Source organism: Epinephelus lanceolatus, chromosome 7 (genome assembly GCF_041903045.1).
Source record: "Epinephelus lanceolatus isolate andai-2023 chromosome 7, ASM4190304v1, whole genome shotgun sequence".
Lineage (NCBI taxonomy): Eukaryota > Metazoa > Chordata > Actinopteri > Perciformes > Serranidae > Epinephelus > Epinephelus lanceolatus.
Genome location: NC_135740.1, coordinates 35160081 through 35183788, shown reverse-complemented (window position 1 = coordinate 35183788; position 23708 = coordinate 35160081). Strand labels below are relative to the sequence as shown.

General features: G+C 43.2%; 1 protein-coding gene across 1 annotated transcript in view; it reads right to left on the bottom strand.

The window, feature by feature from the left end:
- fgfrl1a (fibroblast growth factor receptor like 1a) overlaps positions 1-23708 on the bottom strand; it is a 106123-nt gene that overhangs the window by 55140 nt on the left and 27275 nt on the right. Inside the window, exon 3 of the mRNA XM_078169488.1 lies at positions 10306-10578. Within this exon, the coding sequence (XP_078025614.1) occupies positions 10306-10578 (273 nt within the window). The remainder of the gene's footprint in view (positions 1-10305; positions 10579-23708) is intronic.

Sequence of the window (23708 nt, the reverse complement as noted above, 5' to 3'; positions counted from 1 at the left end):
TTGAAACAATTTACTTTGCATGCAACATCACAGTGAATTGTCATGATAATCAGGACTGAGCCGCATGACGTCAGAATGTCAGTCTGCATTAAGTGATAATTGATTTTACCCTGAGTTCAGCAGCATTAGTGAACTAATCCTGGCATAAAACTGCAGAGCTTTATTTGAGAAAATGTAGAACAGAATCATTTTTCCTGAACGATCCTCCACCAAGTCCTGTTTTGTGTATATTTTCCATTTGTCACATTTCATCTGATGCTTCCATTTTTCTCATTTCAACACTCATTACGCATCTGCCGCATGACGAACATAAATCACGTAAAAGCTAATTTATTCAAACATACAGTATGTCTACGTTTGATATCTTTCTCTGCCTGTCTTTTCCTCTTTGTTCTCCAATTACGACCAGATGTCAGCTGCGATGGCTGAGCTCTTAAATCACCACAAATCATCACACCAGTCACTTGGACCTGCATGCACACACACTCTCAGACAAAAGCGTGTTGATGAAAATTTTCATTAAAAGTTAAAACTGCATTTTCACATTCACACACACACACACACACACACACACACACACACACGACTCCAGACCGCTTACTTCCTTCTTTCTTACGCACAGCCTCCGAACTCTGCTCCAGACACGCTCCCATTGTCATCACATCTGGTTTGAACTATAAATTTTCTATCATTCACTCTTCTGTGAGGAGGGGAACAATTTCGGAATTTCATACAAGCGACTGAGAGAGACAGACAGCAGAGACAAAGAGAGGAGAGATCAAGAGAAGGAGTGGGAGGAAGAAACGAGAGCTCTCCTGGTGCTCTGTTTTTTGAAGGACTTGAGGTTTGTTGAGCAGAAAAATCTCTTTCTCAGTTTCACTTCACTGGTGGTCCCATAAATCTCGGCACACCAACGCATACATACACAACCCCTCTGATAAACATGCACGTATACACACACGCACACACTATTTACTCACGCAAACATTTGCCAACCTACACACAATAAAAGAACAAACACTCGAAGGAATCTTCTAATTTCCTCCGCCAACAAAAGCCTGCCTTCACAAAAACGCCTCTCCATCACTCCCAACCACTGGGCAGCGGTACAGTGGATGTTTTACGGCAATGCTATTACGTCCGGGAAAAATGGGAAACTGTGAAAATATTGATACAAATTAAAGCGTGGTCGGAGAAAAAATGAGCCAGGCCGGCTGAGGAAGGAGGAATGAGGGCTGAGATTGAGTGTTAATAGGAAAAAGGTGTTAAAGATACTTTGGGTTAGAAATTGAGAGGGAAGGACAATAAGACGCAGGTGTGGGCTCATTACTGTGAAGCGGAGCGGTCATAGAATAATTACCGTGGGACCACACAGGAGAGGAGATGAGATGAAAGCAGGGAGGAGGAGGAGGAGGAGAGCTGGGAGGAGGCAGAGCAAAGCAGCAGCAGGAGGAACACTGAGCAGAGAAGCAGAAAACAACACTCCAAGCTGATGAACACAAGCCATCACTTCTTAGATGGAGACAACTGCACCCCTGTATCCCCCCTCATCACCCCCACACTCTGAACATCATTGCCTATGCAGATTGTTCCAGCTATGAAAACACTGCAATCCATGCTAACTGCCTCTCTGAGGAGATGCTGTGGCATGATTCCTGGCTTGAATTACAGGGAGGGGTCATCTTTGAAGGTTAACCTGGTGAAGCATAAATTATCTCTGGGTACCATCTGTATGATCTGCAAACATGTAGTGATGTAGCCTCGTATTCTTGTACAGCATGTGAACGTTTGGTGGCAAATTTCCTGATCTGAGTTTGCTTGTAATATGATGCAGTGAGGTGTAGAAGTTTTGTTACCTTCTTACCTTTATGTGTGAGTTTTTTGGGGCAATTTTAACCAGAATATATGTCAGTTTTTTAAGATTTTAAAGCCTCGTTTCCACAAAGCAGTCCGGTTCAGTTTAATTTAGTTCGTCACACATGCAAATGATTATTTTTGCATTTGCCAGAAATTGTGGATGGTGCCAACAGAACCACGCCATACCTTTGCATTGTTTTCTTACCCCTCTGTTGAGGTACCTAGCACACCGATCAGATGCTAAAAGGTGGAGCGCATTGTCAGCCTTACTCTACAAGGACTTTTTAAACATCCAGTCAACAGCTTGAAACACTTCAGCCTGTTCTTTTGACGTTCCTGTGTTTTGCTGATGAAAAAGAAATACAGTGAGAGCTATAGCTGTGACGTCTACATTTAAGAGTACCGTCCACAGTAAGACGCAAAAGAGATCTAGGGTTTAGGTACATGTCCATACAGGCTACATACTGGTTTCAAGTGTACTATACTGAAAGTATTTGGTGGCTTTAGTTAACCAATAAGCACCTTAGGGTTTTTCATCAATTATTTCCCTTGGTACCTCTATATTTAACTTTACACATTTAAAGGGCCAGTGTGTAATATTTGGCATGGTTTATTGTCAAATCTGAATCTGAATATTCTACCCATTAATATGTTTATATAAGTGTATAATCGCTATAAAATAAAATCTGTTTGGTTTTCGTAGCCTTATAATTATGCTTTTATATATATATATATATAGCAAGGGCCTTGCTTTAGAGAGGTCGCCATCTTGCGCCGCCATGTATGTACAGCAGACTGAGCGGACAATCCAGCCAGCCAGAGAACGCGTTTCACGTGTATAAATAAACCAACGAAGACAGCGGAAGGAAGGAAGAAGGAAGAGGAAACAGCAGAGAGTGTTAGTAGTTCGTCAATAGAGAGTAGTGAAAAGTTTTTTTAGTTATAAAGTTTGCGAATGGACCACACTTACCACGCAACAGGAGAGAATGAACCCGAACTGTCATCATCGAGGAAAAGAAGACGCAACTTCACTCCTTGTGATGCACTCTCTGTGGCGCTTTTCCTCCTGATGATATATCTCCCCAACAATGGTGGCAGTAGCACCGAATCCCATTCTGTGCAGCAAAATGTGAGCGGAGGATTCAGCCTCTCTTCTCGCCCGCTCAGCATCCAACACATGGATTTCCTCATCTGTGTGCTCCGGCTCAAACAGGTATGGCTCTGTGTCTGTGTCCGCTACAAGAAACTCTTCAAAATCACGTTCAAAGTCGTCCATTGCAGCTACTATAGTCCAGAGATATTGCTAGGCTAAATAAACAGCTGAGTTTTGTTTACAGGCTACGCTGTCAGTCAGTGTGCGGGCTGGAGATTTGCGGAGCAGAGAGGGGAGGGGGTGCCCGCTTGGTACTGTAAATGAGTATGTGTGTATGGAGTGTGTGTGTTACGCTAGAAGAGTCAGAGTTTGGGACGGAGTCTTTTACCCCCTGGAGTGTTACCAGAGTTTTTGGAGTGCTCAAATAATAATAATAATAATAATAATAGATTTTATTTATAACGCACTTTACATTTGAATACAAATCTCAAAGTGCACAGTACAAAGGCAAATAAAAGCAACAATAACAGTAAAATCGAGCAACAGAACAAAACACTAAAAACAGTCAGCAGATAAAATCAGATAAGATTAGTCAGGATAGGCTTTCTGAAAAAGGAAGGTTTTGAGTCCTTTTTTAAAAGCATCCACCGACTGTGGAGCCCTGAGGTGGTTGGGGAGGGCGTTCCACAGACGGGGAGCAGAAGCCTCGAAGGCCCTGTCGCCCATGGTCTTGAGCCGAGTCCTGGGCGGGCGCAGACGGTGCAGTTGGCCTGACCGGGTTCTGGCTGAGGTAAGTGGGTTGAGGAGTTCGGTGAGGTAGGTGGGGGCTACACCGTGCAGACAGTGATGGGTGTGAAGGAGGATTTTGAATTCAATGCGGAGGTGAACGGGGAGCCAGTGCAGAGCGTGAAGGATGGGGGTGATGTGCTCATGTTTACGCACTCTCATCAGGACCCGAGCAGCGCTGTTTTGGACATATTGGAGCCTTTGTAGGCTCTTGCCCGGGATCCCGATGAAGAGTGCGTTACAGTAGTCCAGCCTGGAGGAGACAAAGGCATGGACGAGCCTCTCTGCTGCAGGACGAGAGAGAGATGGCCGGAGTTTGGCGATATTACGGAGGTGAAAGAAGGAAGTCTTGCAGATATGGTTGATATGATCGTCAAAGCTAAGATGGGGGTCAAACCTGACTCCCAAATTAGTCACGGAAGGAGAGAGGGAAAAGTTGTGGCCAAGAAAAGAGACGGAGGAAATGTGGGAAGAACGGAGCTGGTGAGGGGTGCCGATATGAATGGCTTCCGTTTTGGAGCTGTTCAGCTGTAAGAAGTTTTCACTCATCCAAGCCTTTATCTCCTCCAGGCAGGAGTCCAGTTGAGTGACAGAGGAGGAGGAAGTGGAGGAGGGGGTGACCTTGAGGTAGAGTTGTGTGTCGTCAGCATAGCAATGGAATTGTATTCCATGCCTGCTGACAACACGACCAAGGGGGAGCATGTAGATGGTGAAGAGGGTTGGACCGAGCACAGAGCCCTGGGGGACCCCACAGACAACAGAGTGGGGGTGGGATTTAGCATCCCCCAGGGCTACGAACTCGGTCCTTCCCATGAGGTAAGAGTGAAACCATTGAAGGGCGGTGCCAGAGATACCGATGTCGTGTTGGAGGCGGTGAAGGAGGATGTGGTGATCAACAGTATCAAAAGCAGCAGAGAGGTCGAGAAGGATGAGGAGGGAAGTGGAGCCGGAGTCAGAGGTTATCAGGAGGTCATTGGTGACTCTGATGAGAGCTGTCTCGGTGCTGTGGGAGGGACGAAAACCAGATTGGAATTTTTCATACAGACTGTTTGATTTAAGATGGTTGTGAAGTTGGATGGATACAATTCTTTCAAGAGTTTTGGAGATGAAGGGGAGATTGGAGATGGGTCTGTAGTTTGACAGAGATTCAGGATCAAGAGTGGGTTTTTTGAGGAGGGGCTTGATGATAGCTGTTTTGAGGCTGGCCGGAACGTGGCCGGTTTGAAGAGAGAGATTAATTATGTTTGTTATTAGCTGACTGATGGAATGACAGTGAGCTTTAAGCAGAGGGGAGGGGAAGGGGTCGAGGGAACATGTGGACGGTTTGGATTTACTGATTATTTTTTCGACCTCCTGCTGCACTGTGGGGGTGAATTGAGACAGGTGTTGTGTGGTGGGTGCGATGTCACCTGATGGGATAGAACTGTTGGCGGAGGAGAGAGATGCGCGGATATTGTGTATTTTGGAGGTAAAAAAAATCCAAGAATTTGTTGCACTGGGTGACTGTTTGGTTGTGTTGTGGAGAAGTCTGAGGTTTGAGAAGGTGTTTGACGGTGGTAAAGAGTTGTTTGGAATTACCTGGGTTATTGTTAATGATGTTGGAGTAGTGTGCTGACCTGGCCTTGGAGAGTTCTTTGGCATATCTCCGTCGATGTTCCCGATAGGCCAACTTATGCACCGTCAGCCCAGATGTGACATAGGCCCGCTCAAGGACTCGGCCGGTCCTCTTCAGCAGTCTCAGCTCCTCTGTGAACCAGGGGGCGGAACGGGTGAAGGTGACTGTCCTGGTTTTTAGTGGAGCATGAAAGTCAAGGATATGGTTGTAGTAGTCCATGAGGTCAGTAAGTGATGTGTTTGAAGGAGGAGAAAGGAGCTGGAGATGCTGATTGAGGGAGGTGGAGTCAATGTTCTTGAAATTTCTAAAGGATATAAGGCGTTGTGGTTTGGTGAGGGGGGAGGGGTGAGGGGTCCTGAAGGTGACTGCATAATGGTCTGAAATGCCGATGTCCTGGACGTGAAGGTCTGAGATGTGGATGGAATCTGTGATGACCAGGTCCAGTGTGTGGCCCTTAGTGTGGGTGGGTCCAACAACAGATTGGTGGAGGTTGAGGCGGTCCAAAACCTGTTTAAATTCAACAGCCAGTTGGCAGGAGAGTGAGTCCATGAGAATGTTGAAGTCCCCCAAAACCAGAATGTTTGAGTGTGAGGTGCAAAGTGAGATGAGAAAGTCATGAATTTCAGAGAGGAATGATGGATGTGGTTTGGGGGGGCGATAAATGAGAGCTATGGTTGCAGAGGTGATGTGATGTGATGTGATGTGTTTGCAATTAAAAACCAGATGTTCAATAGTGTTGACGGGTGGGACAGACAGTAGAGAGGTTTGAATGGTGCTGCGGTGAAAAACAGCAAGGCCACCCCCCCGACCGGTAGTCCGGGCCTTACTGAGGTAGCTATACCCAGGGGGACAGGCCTCATTGAGGACAGAGTAGACCTCAGGCTGTTGCCAGGTCTCTGTAAGACAGAGAATGTCAATTCCCTTGTCTGTGATGTGGTCATTGATAAGTCCAGCTTTGTTTGTCAGTGACTGAACATTTAGTAATTCCAGTGTGGAATGGCCTGCGGAGTCCAGTCCATTAAGGGGGCGCAGGACGCTGTGATCCACTCCGGGTTTTCTGTCCATCCGGCCATAGGCGCTCCTGTCTTTTGCGACTGGAGTAGCGGTGTTCTGATGACGCCATTGTTGTGCGACGGTGCGACCAGCCGACCAGAGGGATGTGATGAATCGGTGAGGGTTACCATGATCACCGTGTTTGGACAAAACAAACCGGCGACCAGATCCTCTGTGGATGTAGCGGGGTCGGTGAGGTAGTTGGAGTTGATCAGAAGGAGTGCTGATGTGATGGGAGCTCCGAAGCGGCACAGAGATGACGGTGGAGTAGCCTGGAGTGTCGGTGTTAGCCATTAGCCACGATCCCGGCGAGCGACGATGGATGGCAGCCGCACAGCCCAGGATGGTCCAGAGCCTCCACAGAGATGGCAGCCCACTTGCAGACATCCGTTCAAGGGCAGATGACATGCAGAAGCCGGGGAGATTGGCGAAACGGAGAGAGGTCGATATAACAGCTAGCACCAAGGTCAGTCTAGCAGCTAGCACCGTAAACTGGCCTTTTTCCCGAACGCTCCTCTGGTCTCCTGCTCGTGAGGGATTCATTATAATATCGTAACATGGTTTAGATTTCTAAATAAATATTCACCTCCTCGCTGGATAGACCTACTCCTGAAAAACTTGTGTCTGCGCAAGGCTTTTTGTCCCTACGAGGCCACCATCATTTACCCGACGGGAGGGGTGAGCGAGTGAGCCCTGCAATCTAGAATTTGACCACTGATGTCACTGTTTTCAACGGTTTTCAACCCATTTTACACACTGGCCCTTTAAAATCTGACATCTGACACTGAGCAAACTTCACATGCTAGGGAAGATTGTTTGTAATAATTCCACCATATTTCACAAAACACAGAGGTCATGTGATGATACAAGTCCCATATGAACTGGCATCTCAGTGTAATGTTTTTTTTTTCTCCACACCTTGTTCTGCCTTTTTCCTGATTGAGAATTACGGAGGCTGCATTGGCAATTATAGATTAAAGTTTTGACAGCATGTTGGGTGCAAAGTCGGAAGGCTTATCTCACTACGCAGAATGGATTGATCATGAAACCAAGCCTTGACATCATATTCAGGGAACAGTGGTGCACGGGTTGACCAACAACCCGCAAGTCACTAGAAAATATCAGGTGGGCAGATCAAAAAAATTACAAGGCAGCGTTCAGTTACTAATAACTCACAGGAACATGGTGTGCAATAGTCCACCTTCCACCTTCTCTTCCCTCCTCTCTCTCAAACATATGTTGTGGCTCTCAGTCCTCGTCCCAGTCCTCAGTTCTGACAACAGTGTGACTACAGTGCAGTTAGCAGGTTGTGGATAGGGTTCAGGTGGTTGATTAACGCATATTTTTTGCAGTTTGGGTGCTGCGGACTGGCTCTCATGACAGGTCAGGTGGGTGCAGGTATTAAAAAAAGCCTGACCTGCACATTGCTACCGGGGAATAGTGTCAGTAAATCTGAGTACAATACAGATGTTACTTGCAAATGCAGTGCATGAAACACAGATGTGTGTGGGGGTAATGTCTAAATAACGAGGTCCCCTGGTAACACTAGTCTGGTGTGAATATGTCTTTAGTGTCCAGTGAGACTAAATTAAATGACACAATCCAACTCCGCTCATGTGGGTTCACCCAATCCATTGTTTCTGCAGGATACAGTATGTGTGTGCACACATATATGAAAGTGAATGAAAGGGACGATGAATGAGCCTGAGCGAATGAGGAAGCTAGGGAGCGAGAGAAGGAGAGAGAGAGGCAGCAGCTGTCTGCCTGGATGACCTCAGCGGCAGCTGCTGCCCCCCCCCCCCAACACCCCGCTGCCCTCTGTATGCCAGCTTGCCTTTGAAGTTCAGGTCAAGACCGATACAGCTTTGGATCACATACCGATAATGATTACTGCAGAATAAAAGAGCTACTATTTACTGTCAATATGCCAGTTTATTGTGCCAACAAGAGGGGCTGGGCAATATATTGTTATTATATTGATATGAGACCAGATATCGTCTTAGATTTTGGATATTTTAATACTGTAAGTGCTGTTTTTTACTAGTTTTAAAGACTGCATTACAGTAAAGTGATGTAATTTTCTAAATTTATTCGGCAGTTCAAGCTGGTTTGCTTTTACCCACTTGGTCATCATATTCACATTACTGATGACTATTTATCAAAAATCTTGTGTAAATATAATGTGAAAGTACCATCAGTTGACCCCACAATATTGTCATTGTATCAGTTGAGGTATTTGGTAAAAACATTGTGATGTTTGATTTCATCCATATCACCTGGCTTTTTCATCGAGGATAAAAATCTATTCGTGCAACTGCAACTGGAATGCAAACTTGACAGAAACAGAAAAGTACCTTCAGGGAAAGTGACAATACTGCTGCATCTATAAGAAGAAAACTAATCTAGACTCTCTTTTAAGAATGTACGTTTGTTAATCGGTCTATTGTCCCAAACCATTAACTATCAAACAGTTTTATGAACATAAGGTGCAAGAAAGTTTTCTGCCAGCAGGACTTCACTAAAGATTCCCACTTTGGGTACGAAAAACTTAATCGCACTCATTAAAATACAGAAAATATCGGCTGGTAATATCAGTATCATTTTACTTGAGCTGTCTTTGAAGTGCCGACAGTGGGCAGAGGGAGATGCTTTAGTCAGACTCTCTGGATCGCTGGAACCTGACACACACACACACACACACACACACACACACACACACACACTGGCATGTAGACAAGCACATGGTATGGGGGGCACACACACACACACAGGGATGTAGAAACAGTGCAGCACATAGACAAACACTGACATGCATTTGTGAATGTGCACTGGCACACTGTTTTCCCTCCAGGTATTTTGTTTACATGAATGGGGGGGGGGCAGTTATCTGAGTCCCGGTATAGAAAGACACCCACCTGTATTTAGGCAGGAAGGTTTTCAGAATCCACACGGTCACAGACTACAGTCACCACATGACAACTCACAGTCTGTACGACTGAGACAAACACATAAAAATATACACATCCAGACATGCTGACACCCGGCTCAGCTTTCTGGATGTAAAATTGGAAAATGATTATGTTGGGAAAAAAAAGAAAAATCGAGGGAGAACAAGGCACAACAATGTGTCTTTTCGTCTCTTCATCAAAATTGAGACACACACACACACACACACACACACAGACTTGACATTTCATACTACACTGACGCAAGTCCTACACACACACAAAAGCATCTTCTTAAACAAATGCCTCGTTCATAACCATACAGGAACACACAAACACAACAACTGTTGTCACACACACACACACACACACACACACACACACAAACACAAACTCAGACAAAAGCAGTGCTTCATTGTCTGGGGAACTACACAGACTTGATTACTGTATAATGGCCCCACCAACCTATCCTGGCTAATTATATCCTGGATACTCACGCAACAGACAGAAAAAGGAACAAAACAAAGACTGAAAAATCACGTGTGATGAAGAAGAGAAGATGTGAGTACGGTAGACCAAAAGCAAACTTAAATTAATGGGAAGAAACAAGACAGGATTAAAGAAATAAAAGAGCAAGATCTTGTGCTTTGCTCATGGATGGCTGGTTTTTATCAGTCTGTCATCATGTGAACATACACGCAAACACTCGCCCAAAAAAATACACACCCCCACACTGCTTCAGCAAGACTTCTCCTGTACAATCACGTCGTCTTCCAAATCGTTTTATGTGTAACTGCTGACAGTGGTAGATTTATGCCAAGTTTGTCTGAAAAATGCTGTATAGCACATAACTCTGGGTTGTTGTTTAATAGTACTTAAGTAATATATCAAGTCTGTAGACGTGTGTTTCAGTACTGGTGTCTCATGTCATAGTTAAATTGTTTTTACAGACTTACCGATAACGATGAGTGTGTAGTTGATGTTCACGCTGCCAAACCCGTTGGTAGCCTTGCAGATGTAAGTCCCTGCGTCGTCAGTCTCCACCTCTTTGATGCGCAGAGCGTGCTGTAACACCCTGAACCGTGTCCAGCCACTGTGGATGTTGCGGCCGTCTTTGGTCCACATGATGAGCGGCGGCGGGTCGCCCTCCACGGGGCAGGGCAGCTTCATGGTGCGACCCAGGCGGATGCTCTGCCGGTGGGCCACACGCTCTGACACCCTGGGTGGACCTTAAAGGATGGAAGGGGAAAAGGGGAGTTATTAAGATTATGAAGTTAATTTAACAAAGTCATATTTTCAGATATATATACACATTTTTTTTTTTTTCATGACCGCTCCACCAAGGAACTCCCTCTTCAGACTAGTAACACAAAGTTTAAGAAATCAGATTACAGAAAGTGTAAACAACCAGGTGACCTGAGTGCATTTTTGTTAGCAGCGGAAGCAAAGTCCAGCTGTTTGGACTGGAAATCACTGGGTCATAGTTACTGTAGTCTAATTAGTCTTTTCACTATTTAACTGCACACAGATCTCATCCTAAATAGGTCTTCTGACACACTTTGGCAGAGATACAAGGTCTCTATTAAGGAATATGATCCACTGATAACAGCCTGTAGCCTGTAAATTTCCAGAGCCCCAAGTGACCTCTTTAAATATTTTGTGTTGTGTGACCAGCTGTCTAAAACCCAACAAGACTCGGTCAAAATGTAGTATATGGCTGGACCGTGTATGAAACCTCAGAGAGCTTTTAATTTGAACAGGAAGTGGTGGCATTCATTCAGTCATGGACTCTGTCCTGTTGTTGTGGTCCAGCCCAAAATTCATGTAAATACATATCATTTAACACAACCCTCCCCTCTTCAGCTCCAATTGGAGAAGTACGTCTCCGTGTGACAGGTGGAGGCCTGGCAACGGTCAGCCACTATCAAAGCCAAGTTCCACCTTTAACGACAGCTTGTAAAACATCCTATGGACACAGATAAATCCACAAAACTGATTGACTGGTCAACCTCTAATTACGAGCTGTTACTAAGGTGGTAGCACCCGTTCTGACATCTTATTTTCACTTCTCCTCATAACGGTGGCAGAACCCGTTCTGACATTGTAACACGTGAAGTTTAAGGCTTGTTTGCCATATAGAAATGTCTTTCTTCAAACAAATTGATGAGGTTAGCCTGTCTTTCTCTGTCTAAAACTGGTATTTTGACTGCAGTTAGCTAGTTCATTCCACCATGCTATTATGCTAACGTTACACAGGCTATAAAAAATAAGACCAAGATGTCACTTATCTGACGACAGCAATGTGCTTTCATTTTCTGTGTCAAGAGTATGTGGCAAAAGCTAGCAGCTTGCTATTAAGTAGTTAGCTCGCTAATTCCGCTGTGCCATCATGCTACAGTGGTTACAGAAAATTAGGATTAGGCTACAGTTATACAGGAGTGTCAGCGCCCACTGCTCTGTCATCTCAAATGAGCAACAACCAATGGGGAAACGCCAACACTTCCATCACCACTCACTCAAGCCAGTTCATCCCTCACTTATTCAATTAATCACGGACAAAATTATGTGTTCATAAGGCTGGCGTCGCACGCTGCAGTCCAGCCAAATACAATCAGTTTACAATCATTTATGTCAAAGAAAGGAGGAAATCTACAATCTGGAGAAGCTGCAGCTAGAAATGTTTGGAGTTTTTCACAATTTGTGCTTGAAAAATGACTGCCATGATTGATTAAATATCAGAATAGTTAAGATGTTCTATTATTATTGACACTGCTTTGAGGGATACCCTGGATGTGCCCATTACCAGATTAATGCACTGTGCAAAGAGTGGTTTCACCAAGTATGTGTGGCTGCATCCACAGAGTAAGGGGCAGGTGAGGCATGGAGACATTTTGAGTGAAGTAGGTGTGTCGACAGCTTCAGCATCAAGGTTAAGATGACCTCTCGAAATGTGTTTTCATTATCTTCATGTTTGCAGCGCCACACCTCTCATTTTCACCACCATTCTCAGAACTATAGACGCCTCAAGATATGCCATTTAACACACACAGGAATTATCCTCTGACCTTTAAGAAGTTCATTATGGCTTAGCTTAAACACTGACATTTTACCACAGACAACAATAGAGACCCCAGGGAGCACACACAAAGCTAAGCTAATATGGACTGAGATGTCATGTCGAGACATAAAATCAGGCGTGACCTTGACCACTCAGTAGCTGCTCTACTGTGAAACTGCACACTAGATAAACAGAGGGAGGTGAAGGAGCAGGCTGACTGACTGGGGAAGGTGGGAGGAAACTGTGTGGAGAAGTGGGGGTGATGGAGAGAACAAATAGGGGGGAGGATGAGGAAAAAGAGAGGAAGGAAGGTGTTAGGGAAGAAAGAAAAGGGAATGAGGGAGGATGGAATTTAAGGGAGTAAGTCTGAGGAGAGACAGGGAATGAAATATGGCCGAATAGGAGAGCAGTACAAACAAAGGCAAACAGGAGGATAGAAATATGGAAGCATACTGTACATGTCTTCTCATTACTCCTTTTGGCTTAAAACAATACGCTCCAAATATAGCAGTGAAACACATAATAGGTCACCATGTAGCGGACAAAGTGTCCTAACTAACTACAAAAGGCAATTGTATGGAAAAACCATAAGAAAACAACCCACTGCAGGTCGTGTCCTGTAGTTAAAGAAAGATTTAAAGGAAGGACAAAGGGTGGCCTGATTTTAACAACGTGCCTTATCTAGAAGAATACATTTAGTCTGATAAAGAAACATATCACCTTGAATATAAACATTTAAGGTGTGTTTAATTTATGGCCCCCTTGTCTGATTCTTTCTTATCACAAGGGAATTAACACAGCCTGATACCTTTAATTTGCCCTTGTCAAATAGGGATTTAATACACATGTTTTTAGTCAGCTTTTTTTGATTTGTGCAGAAGTAAGGGAACAGGAAGTTGGGATGTGGTCACAGGGGAATTATACGGGGTCCCACAAGTGGACTAGAAGAAAGTTAGAAGTGGATGGAAGGTAAAAACAGTTGACAGGAGGAGATGGGGTTTGAGCTATCAACTCTGCCGTTACTGAGCGACCTACTCTACCCCCTGAACAACTTTCAGCTTTTTCCCATGTGCTGGCTTGGCTTGGTTTGGTTTGACTTGGTAAGTTTGATTTGCTTCTCCACTACAACTGTTGCTTGAAGGAGTGTCTTTAACTGATGACGGCCTGTCTGGAGTGATGACGTTTTAATGTAGCAGGCGGCTCCACAACTCCCTATTATGATTTTGCTGCAAGGTTTTTTTTCCCATCACACATCAGGGCAGATCAGAGAAGTTTACCTGTTGGAGGTGAGCTGTTTGCAGAAGTGTAGTAACCTCCAATTTCCACATACTCCATCTGCGCCACAGCAACGCGCACTGCGCAGCATACACGCTCCCATTCCGCTTCGTCTGAGAAACGCGCCAGGTCTATTTTTCAGTGATTGCGCGTCCATAGCATGTCAAGCCATGTAGCTCAGATCGCACCAAACTGGAAACGGAACGCACACAGCATCTGGAAAATTTCAAAATACAACACAATGCACGGACTACGGATTGTAAACTCTTTTTTAAAAATCACGTCACATCCTGTCGCACAAGTTGTCAGTCAGTGCGAGGGTCCGAGGAAAGCTGAACGAGGAGAAACTCATAGTTGAAGTGGAAAACCATAGTATTTTGTATGACACCGCACATCCTTTCAACAAGGATACAAGCCGAAAGGAGAAGACGTGGTGTGAAATTGCAGCAGTTTTGGGAGTGAATGGTACTTTTTATCGCGTGATTTTGCAGTTCCCACGTGTGATCTTGCGGCTTCGCTATGCAGCATGGTGCCCCAGAAATGCATCCAGTAGGTGAGGGTACGCGCCGTCGGTTGCTCCAGATCCACGGCGCAGACAGAGTATGTGGAAATTGGGGGTAAGAGCCTGTTGTCTGCAACACTTCTTCAACATCTCACTGTGGCTGCTCCTGCTTTTACTCTTCCTCCCTGTGGTATGAGTAGACTTGTTTTTATTAAAGAAAAGCTGCTGACCAAGTTTCTCTACTTTGGTGCTAATTTCCTACAGATTTATACAATAAAAGTCCCCCATTATTTTGTTATGTACAAGCTTTTATTGTGAAGCTGCATTGTAAAGAAATGTTGAGTTTTCATCAGCAGTACATTAACAGACTCCTGTACCGCTAAAAGCAAACATGAAACAGTATATCAAAGCAGATATCTAAACTAAGTGACACTATGAGGCCCTCCATGAGCAACGGCCCACTTGTTGAGAATCACTGTTCCACTGGTTATAATGTTTTACTCATTAAAGTAAGTTCTGGAAACACGGTTGCATCACTAGATTCAAGTGGTACGATGAAGTAAACAAGCCATAAGTTTGTCTACCTTATTTAAAACACCTAATTTGAAGGTAAAACCAAAAGTGAGTGCCCCCAAAATGTCAGAAATGATTAACTGCACAGAAAAACTACCAAAGCAATAACAGTTGGTCTATAAATGTGACGGATGTATAATTTTACTTATCACATAATTTATGGATTTAATTTTAATTTTGTATTTGTTTTTTCTTCTCACATAAGTTTGGCTTCTTTTAAATGTTTGTTTAAAACCTGTCTGATGGTGTTTTTAGCTCTGTCAGAGTTCATCTTAATGATGCTGCCACATTTACGTATCTGTGGGGTTTAAATGTTATAATTAGTTATCTGGAGAAAGCCTGGGAGAAAAGAAAGAGGGCTCTTTATGGAGATAATCAGAAAAGCTTGTTTTCATGTTTTGTTTTGTACATGCGAGACCAGAGGATGGTTGTCCAGTAAGTGTCTTGTAATCCCATGTGGGATGAGCCTAAAAAGGCAAGACACTGAACTAAAAATAAATGAATGAATGAATTACTGATGTTTTTCTTTGACATTTGCAATTTTAAGTACAACTGAAAGACTTTCCCATGAAAAATCTTTAGTTGCAGACAATTAGCTGCATTCATCTATATTCATACATTGTTTTGCATTTCTTTATGAAGAGTTTAGCATGAGCAACAGCAGCCATCATGGCTTCACATCCTTCCTACAGGGTCCCAGACTTCAGAACATTCAAAGAAAAAGACGTCACATCATTGACCAGCAGTGGCCAGCTGTCAACTGTCACCTAAACCAAACAAAACAAGGATCTTGATTTATTCCTCCGATGAGCAGCTGTAGATGTCAGAGATGAATAAGGTGAAGCAGAGTCATACACATCGAGCTGATTATAAAAAAGGAGAACAGTAGTCTTGTAGCATTTGCTGTCACGCCGGACTGTTGTTTTAACAGGGGAGCAGGAGGTGGACACAATGATGGATGGATTGAGGTGAAATGTGTGAAAAAGACATTAGTCACACAGAGGTATTCATGGGAGCCTCTCCTCCCTCCGTCCTCCTCGCTCCTGGACGGGGAATGTGGTCGTTGAGCTGTATGGCTTTCTCATCAGGGGCTGGACAGCTCACTCAGCTCACTCATTCCCCTTTTCCTACTTTTTAGCCTGATTTCCTTCTCTTCTCTCAATTTCTGTTTTGCCTTTTCTTTTTACATATTGTATATCTCCCTCTGCCATTCTTCTTTTCTTTCTTTAATACCTGCTTCTTTCTGTCTTTTGCATATTTGTCCCACTTTCACTCTTCTTTCTGTATATTCCCCACTGTCTCTACACACCGTGTCCCTTTAATGTTCCTACTTTTTCTTCCTCTCTATTCATTTCTCCTTCTTTCTTCCTCCAACAGATTGAAATCTCATTCCACTGAACTCTCACTGCTCCCCTGCTACCTCTCTATTTGCCCTTAACCCCTCGCTTCCCATTACTACCTCCTTCTGTCCTCTCTTTTCCCCTGTCATCACTCTTTACCTCTCTCTTTATTTTGCTCTCTTACTCCCTGCTCTCTCTTTTCTCTTTCATCACACTCATTTACACCAACCTCTTCGTCCACTGCAGTATCTCCCCTTTCTCTCCTGTGTGATTTACTGGTCTCCTGCCTTTTTCGGATCCACACACACATAACTTCCCAAGTTTCTTCCCCAGAGAATCACAGACCCAGGACCTCTAACTGAACCTCTCAACTTTCGGCAGTTAACCTCTCCTAAATCTACCTCCACTGCCTCCCACCTTCTTCTTCTTCTTCTCCTCCCTTTCTCTCTCCCCAATGAAGAGAACACAGACCAGCGGCCTCCTTTCCTCCCTTCCTTGCCCTCCTCATCGTGGTCCTCCTCCTCCTCCTCCTCCTCTTCCACGGTGCATGACCGAAGTAAAGTCTTTTTAAATCTGTCTCTAGGGGTGAAACTGGAGCGAGTAAAAAATCTATTCTTCTCTTTCATGAGACGCACGGTCAATGTGTGCATGTGTGCGCGTCTCTGCACATGTGTGGGTCATTTTTAACATATATGTGGTGCTGAATGTAAAAAAAGGAGCTATACATGCAGTATGTATCATGTAAGGCTAATTACAGTCTCTGTCTCTTTGTGCTTGAGCATCTTTGTCTGTTTATATGCTGTTTAGGAAGCCTGTGTCTGCATGTGTGTGTGTGTGTGTGTGTGTGTGTGTGTGGTGGAGGAAAGAAAATTGCAGGCCTTTAAATCTTTGGTCTGTTTAGTCCATCTGGGGCTTTATGGTGCTCCCTAGCCTGCAACTGCCTCCCCATGACAATCTAAAGTACCTTGAAGATTGTTTGTCGGCCTCCAGACACACACAAGCGCACACACACTGTGCACACCCTCCCTTTCTTTCCCCTTACACGCAGGGAGTGTGTAGGTAGATTAGACGTGCACGTCTGGTATTCTGTAGCCTATTGACAGGAAAACACAGCCCACGTCAGACACACACTACTCCCACAGAGGCAGAACCTTCCAGCTCGGAGCTGCACATCCTCTGCATGGATGGGAGTTGAAGGCCAAATAAAGCAGAGCAGAAATCAGTCCATACACTTTGTTCTCTTACTAGTTACTCCCAAAATAAATACACTGCTTAAATCCCATTTATGGAAAAGCTTGACTTTTTGGGAAATATGCTTTTTCATGAGCGTCAGATGACAGGAATGATACCGCTTTCACATCTGTCTGTTCCATATGAAGCTGAAGCCTGAAGACGCAACCACAAATATTGATCAGCCCCTCCAGGATTTCGAATCATATCAGCTCATGCAAATTCGGCCAATACCTGGGAATTCTGTGCAACCTTCGAATTCTGTCTATTCATAGCAACCTCAAATTTGATTATTTAAAACAGGTCAAATCTCAAGTCACTGTAGAGCTGCGCACAGTGTATTGAGTTTCCCATGCCCCTCCTTGTCACTCTCTTGCTCTCTGTTTATCAGTCGCCTACTGCTGCTGGAATTTAAGCATCACGTCTGGGACAGTCACAAACACAGTGACAGAGCCAACTTTTAGCATCTTAAGCCCTATTTTTACCAAGCAGTACGGTACAGTTTGGTACCCATTTTTCCTGTTTCCACTGTGAAAAGTTGTGGATAATAGCGTTGGAACCGTTCCGTACCATCCCCCTTTTTGGTCACCCAACTCTGAGCATTACTTTAGTTTTTAGTGTCTCTCTTGGATGACATAAACTTTTAGGAATGAGTGGATCTTCATATATTTCTCAATCCTCACAAAAAAACCCGCAGAGCATCATTCCTGTGGGCTCCGGCAACACTACACCCCTGAGCTTGCCTGAGAAGGACTAAAGGCACAAACCACTATTTTTAAATATCCCATGGAGAGAGACTCTCACTACAGCCTGTTTTATTTTGTTCTGAAAATGTCGGCTTGCAACTCCGTTCTGTGGATGATAAACGAGGTGCAGACTGATAAAGGAGGAAATACAGTGCATCCTGGACGGAGCAGTGAGTGACAACAACCCCATCCACATGAAAAAGGAGTAGTGTTTGAGGCGGAAACGCTAGAGTCTAGGTACCATGTCTGAAGGGTTACTTTTGGTTCCAAAGGTACCATACCAAAATTGTTTGGTGGAAACAGGGCTTTACAGCTAATATTACACAACAGTTATTAACCGGCTGAGTTGAGCCATTGCAGTGTCGGTGTGAGATTGTTGGTGTCAGATGTTAGCCGCTGCTGCTGCATTAGCTAGTGCTAACCAGGTAGAGAGAGTGTGAGGAGAGCAGCTTACAGGGATGGTCCTTCAGCACTTCGCTGAAAACAGCAAAAGATGATCATCAAAACTACAGTTTACATTTTGACATATTGTTACCATTAAAAGAGTGCCGAATAAACTATTGGCAGCTCTTGTTTGCGGCGTACCCATGGCTATGCGGACAACTATCACTGGACTACATTGATACTGATGAAAACTTGAAAATGTGATCATTCTCAGGCAGGTTCTGGAGTCATACAGATCATCTTTTTTTCCTGTTATTTCTATGCAGATTTATGGACATTAGGGAAAATGACCTAAGAAGTGTAAGTAACTGGAAATATGTGTACCATATATGTTTTTTTTTTTATTTAAGTGAGTTACGAATCCAAGAATTTCGACTCAATTTCCCCTCTTCGGTGTCTGTCTCTCACATTTGTCTGGCTCTGTCTCTTCTTGATTAATCTACAGACATCAATTCTGGTGCTGGTCGTCACACTCAAGTGCAGACAGACTGTTTTTGCTGCTTTACCTTTGCATTTTCACACGCTAACATTAGCAGATGAAACACAGTAGAGTTAAAGTCATTCTTAGTATGTTTTCTTTGGTTCTCAGCTCTACATACTTCTTTGAAATTCAACAATCATTGCCAGTTAATGTCTGAGCACAGTGCTGTTTGTTTAAATCAGACTCACTAATACCTTTCACAGACATTTCCATGAGTGAAATTTTCTTAGATGAAAAGTGATCAATGCCATAACTGGCCGACAAAGTAGGATTTGTAACACATTTTACTTTTGAATAAGAACTATAAACACCTTCTCTCCATTCACCACAAAGGTAAAGTCGAAGAACAGTTCTAGCGTCCAAATACTTTGTCATTTTTCTGAAGTGCTGAAAAAATGCCTGCTAATTTAGTCAATTTTTGTAGTGCATATTTTGGCAGAGTGTGACGGCCGGGACTGCCCTTTATGTTTTGGATTTGGATCGAGAGTTGGCTTTTTAATGCCCTTAACGTTCCACTGGTCTTAGAGTCAGATGGGTCTGCAGAGTCCAACACAACGTTGTTGTTGGCAGGGAAGTGAGACTGGAGCGAGAGGGGAGAGCTGAGGAATGCTTTTGATGGAGAGCACTTAACAGCGGGACACAGCGTTGATGTACTGCGCAAGGTAGAGGTGTGTGCGTATGTATGTGTGTGTGTGAATGCATGCTGAGCTATAAAAGACCGGAGCACTGAAAGACAACTGGGTCCTCAAGAGGTCATCATTATTATCAGATCAGTTATACAAGTAACTTTCTTTCTTTCCTGTACTTTTAAATAAGCCTTGAGTTAATAAAATAGGCACAAGGATTATCCTCCCGCAATGTGGTTCAATGAGAATTTGTGTGTGCACAACTCAAATTACCCCAATACCCGTAAGTCGGCTATTTACGTAATGCTTTCGGTCAAACCCTGTAATCACCTGCTGCTATGTTTTTGTATCCAAATTCTCTTTACAAGCCTGAATCCTGTTATCACATCAATACTTTCTAAATTGATTATGACCACTGGGAATGCTTGCTGCGTGACACTGCATTAGCTGAACCAAACTGATGTGTAATTTTTTAGTCAGGCTGCTTACACTGTCAGATTCATCCCAACAAAAGCCGTCTGACATCTGCTGATTGTCTCTCCTTCTCGTCCCGTAGTTCACGCTCACACTCTATAACACACTTCAGGCCTGTCTTTGGCCCGAGGCAACAGGCGGACTGATGGGTACACATTAAGTTGTCGTTTTCTTCAGGTACACATGCTCACACTTTGTCGTTCTGACCCAGTCACTTCCATCCCAACAATAGGTCAACTGCTGCTTGTTACTCTGTCCTGACAGTTAACACTAGGCCTGAGGCCAGGGAGGATACACGGACATCACTGAAGGGCTACACACACACAGACACACACACTTATACACATAAAACCCAGGGCTTACACTTGTCTCACACACCCCCACACAAAAGAAAAACACACAGCGGCCAGAAAAACTTTGAGGAATCTGCTGAGTGGTTGGTACGGCAACCTGATCCCCTGAGCGACTCACAGCATTGGCTTTCTGGAAGCACACACACACACACACACACACACACATGATATATAAAGGTATAAAACCTACTGTAATCCTTGTTTTATTTGTCTTAATTAGACATTTTATGGCCTGATGATAATCTCACACCTTTCCAAGAAATGTGATTTGTTCCCTTACCTTCCCTCATCATCTTCTTCTCTCTTCTCCTTTAACTGCAGTGTTTTTAATAGCTGGTTATACTGTTCCACCTTTCTTCTCCTCTGGTGGCTGCACCTGTCTGCTTTTCACTGGAGGAAAGGTTTTCCACAATCGGGACTTAACTCTAACTCCTGGAGGAACACGTTAAAGCTCAAAGATTTTCCTCAACCTGCTTTAGAAATAACACCTCAACTCCCACACATACACAGCGCCTACACTGGCACCAAAGCTATGTTGCAAAGTTACCATATAGTCACACTGTACAAAGACCAATGTTTGAGTGTCATGTTAATGTTCAGAAACCAGTGGGGTAAGGTGCAAACTCTGCCACAGACCTTTTCCTATTGGCTTTATACTCGGCAAGAGCAATAAATTTGCTCAGTTTAAGCCCCAAAAAGAACTTAAAAAAAGGGCAATGAATCATTTTAACGACACACTCCACCCAAATGAACACAAGAGAAATGATTCATGAAGACGATTAATTTAACTAACCGAGGGGAAAGGAAATTATGGGAACAATCTGAACAATTTTTCAACTTTGAAATCTCGTCTTATGTTTGTAACTGTGGGAAAAAATTCAACATTTGCTATTAAAACATTTACAGAGACTGGTTGCCTTCTTTGTTTAATTTATTGCAGCAGCTGTGTAATAACTACAGCTAGCTTGTGGCTAACGCCCCCATGCATTTTAATTAAAACTGTTATGTCACTGTGAAATTAAGATTTATTTTTGTGGCATTACAGAAGAATGGTTTTCATTTGTTACTGAATGTCTGGTTTGGTAGTATTAGAACAGCTTTACGTATGACTCAGTGTCTCTCATGGGAAAAATTGTAATCACACTAAAATGCCATTTGCAATGCAGAGGACACGTTCACCAGGCAGACACTTATGGAAAGAAATATCTTTGCCAGGCTCCACTCTGGAACATGCATCTGCACTATACACTCACTGGCCACTTTATTAGGTACACCTGTTCATCTCCTCCTCTGCAAATAGCTAATTAGCCAACCATATGGCAGCAACTCAATGCATTTAGGCATGTAGACATGGTCAAGACGACCTGCTGAAGTTCAAACCAAGCATCAGAATGGGGAAGACAGGCGGCCCTATCTACAGTCAGTGTTTGATTTGTCCGTTGGGGGCTACAGTAGAACAACATGGCAGACCCTGTGGGAGAGAACCCGCTCTGTATGTAGATATAAACAGCTCCTTTTAAGGTACCGAAAACACCACAATTCTTATTTTCAGGTGATTATAAACTAATCAAAACATAGTTATGAATTATATATATAATTTCTGCCAATAGATGCCCCAAAATCCTAAACACTGGACCTTTAACCGCAAATGCTTTCAGTTACTTAAGTCAAATGTCAACCTTTGAAACCTGCAGTCCAAATTCCCAAAACAGACGCTGCGGTGGTTTAATCTCATTAAGGCAAGACAGAGGATACTCAAACATGGGAAAGGTGGAAGCGAGGCTTTTAAGGAAACCAAGAACATAAAGTTCTGCAAACCACCAAGAACCTGAGGGCGGTTTGAACCTAGAACATTCTTTAAAAGCTTATAAAGGGCTTTACTGAAACCACATCATGCATTGTGTGTGTGTGTGTGTGTGTGTGTGTGTGTGTGTGTGTGTGTGTGTGTGTAACAACAACTTGGGCCCATTATATAAATGCAGATTAAGGGAAGTGAAGAAAGTACAGTAAGGGAAGAAAAGGAGGGAACATGTGTGAGAGATAAAGTCACACACACCCACTGAAGCAGAGAGTCAAGAGATTCAGGAGTCAGGAGGAATAAAGAGTGAAGAATTAATCCTCACAAACAACTACCTGCTAACATTTAAGGACTTACAAGTAAACTTTAGACTGGACAGGAACTGACAATTTAATGAGTACCTTGGATTAAAAACCGTAACAGAATGTACTTTGCTTTCTATAGCCTTGTATAACGTGTACATCCGGTGAGACAGTAAGAAAAAAAAAAAAAGACCGACAGAGCTAGAGATGTCCTCAACGGTCCATTAAGCACTCGCAGTCACGACTTGTTGAAAACTGATCCGGCAGTTGCTCACAAAGAAGACACAAAATGATGTTTTCTCTGTTACGTCTGTCTTTCACGGACCAAGGCAAAAGGTAAATTAGATTTTACACAGTTTGACAGTGAGTGTATTAAAACACCACACCTGTCTCCTGTGATCACAGAGGCTCTACAAACAGCCATGTGACCTGATGTGGTTTGTTTTACATTACGGAGAGTATACTCAACTGTCTGAGGCATACAGCATATTTCATAAACAGAAATAAGGAAAGGACGGCCTGACTACCTTATTCTTTATATCACAAGAGGGAATCATTAATGCAAGCTTATTTTGGAAGTCAGCTAATGTAATTAAAAACAAACAAACAAAAAGATCCTGTAAGTCATAATAATGAGAAATAATGACTTAGTATCTCAAATTAATAGCATAATATATTACAATATATTAAGACACACACAAAATAATGAGTTAGTATCTCAAAATAATGACAAACTTTCTCAAAATGTTGAATTCAGAACTCAAAAGTCAAAATACTATGTCATGGAATACTTACTGTGAGCTACCAAGTCATTATTTTAAGAAAATGTTGCATTATGTTGTAATATTGAGTCAATATTTTGAGATATTAAGGGATTACTTTTAGATATTATGCCATTATTGTGAGCTATAAAGTAATTTGTTTAAGATACTGTCATTATTTTGAGATACCAAGTAATTATTGTGAACTCCTAAGTCATTATTTGGGGAAAGTTATTCATTATGTTGTGTTAGTGAGTCAATTATTCAAGATGAGTCATTACTTCTGAGAAAGCTTCTCATTATTTTGAGAAACCAAGACATTATTGCATGGAAGTTTTGCATTATGTTGCAATACTGGGTCAATATTTTGAGATATGTCATAATTTTTGAGAAAGC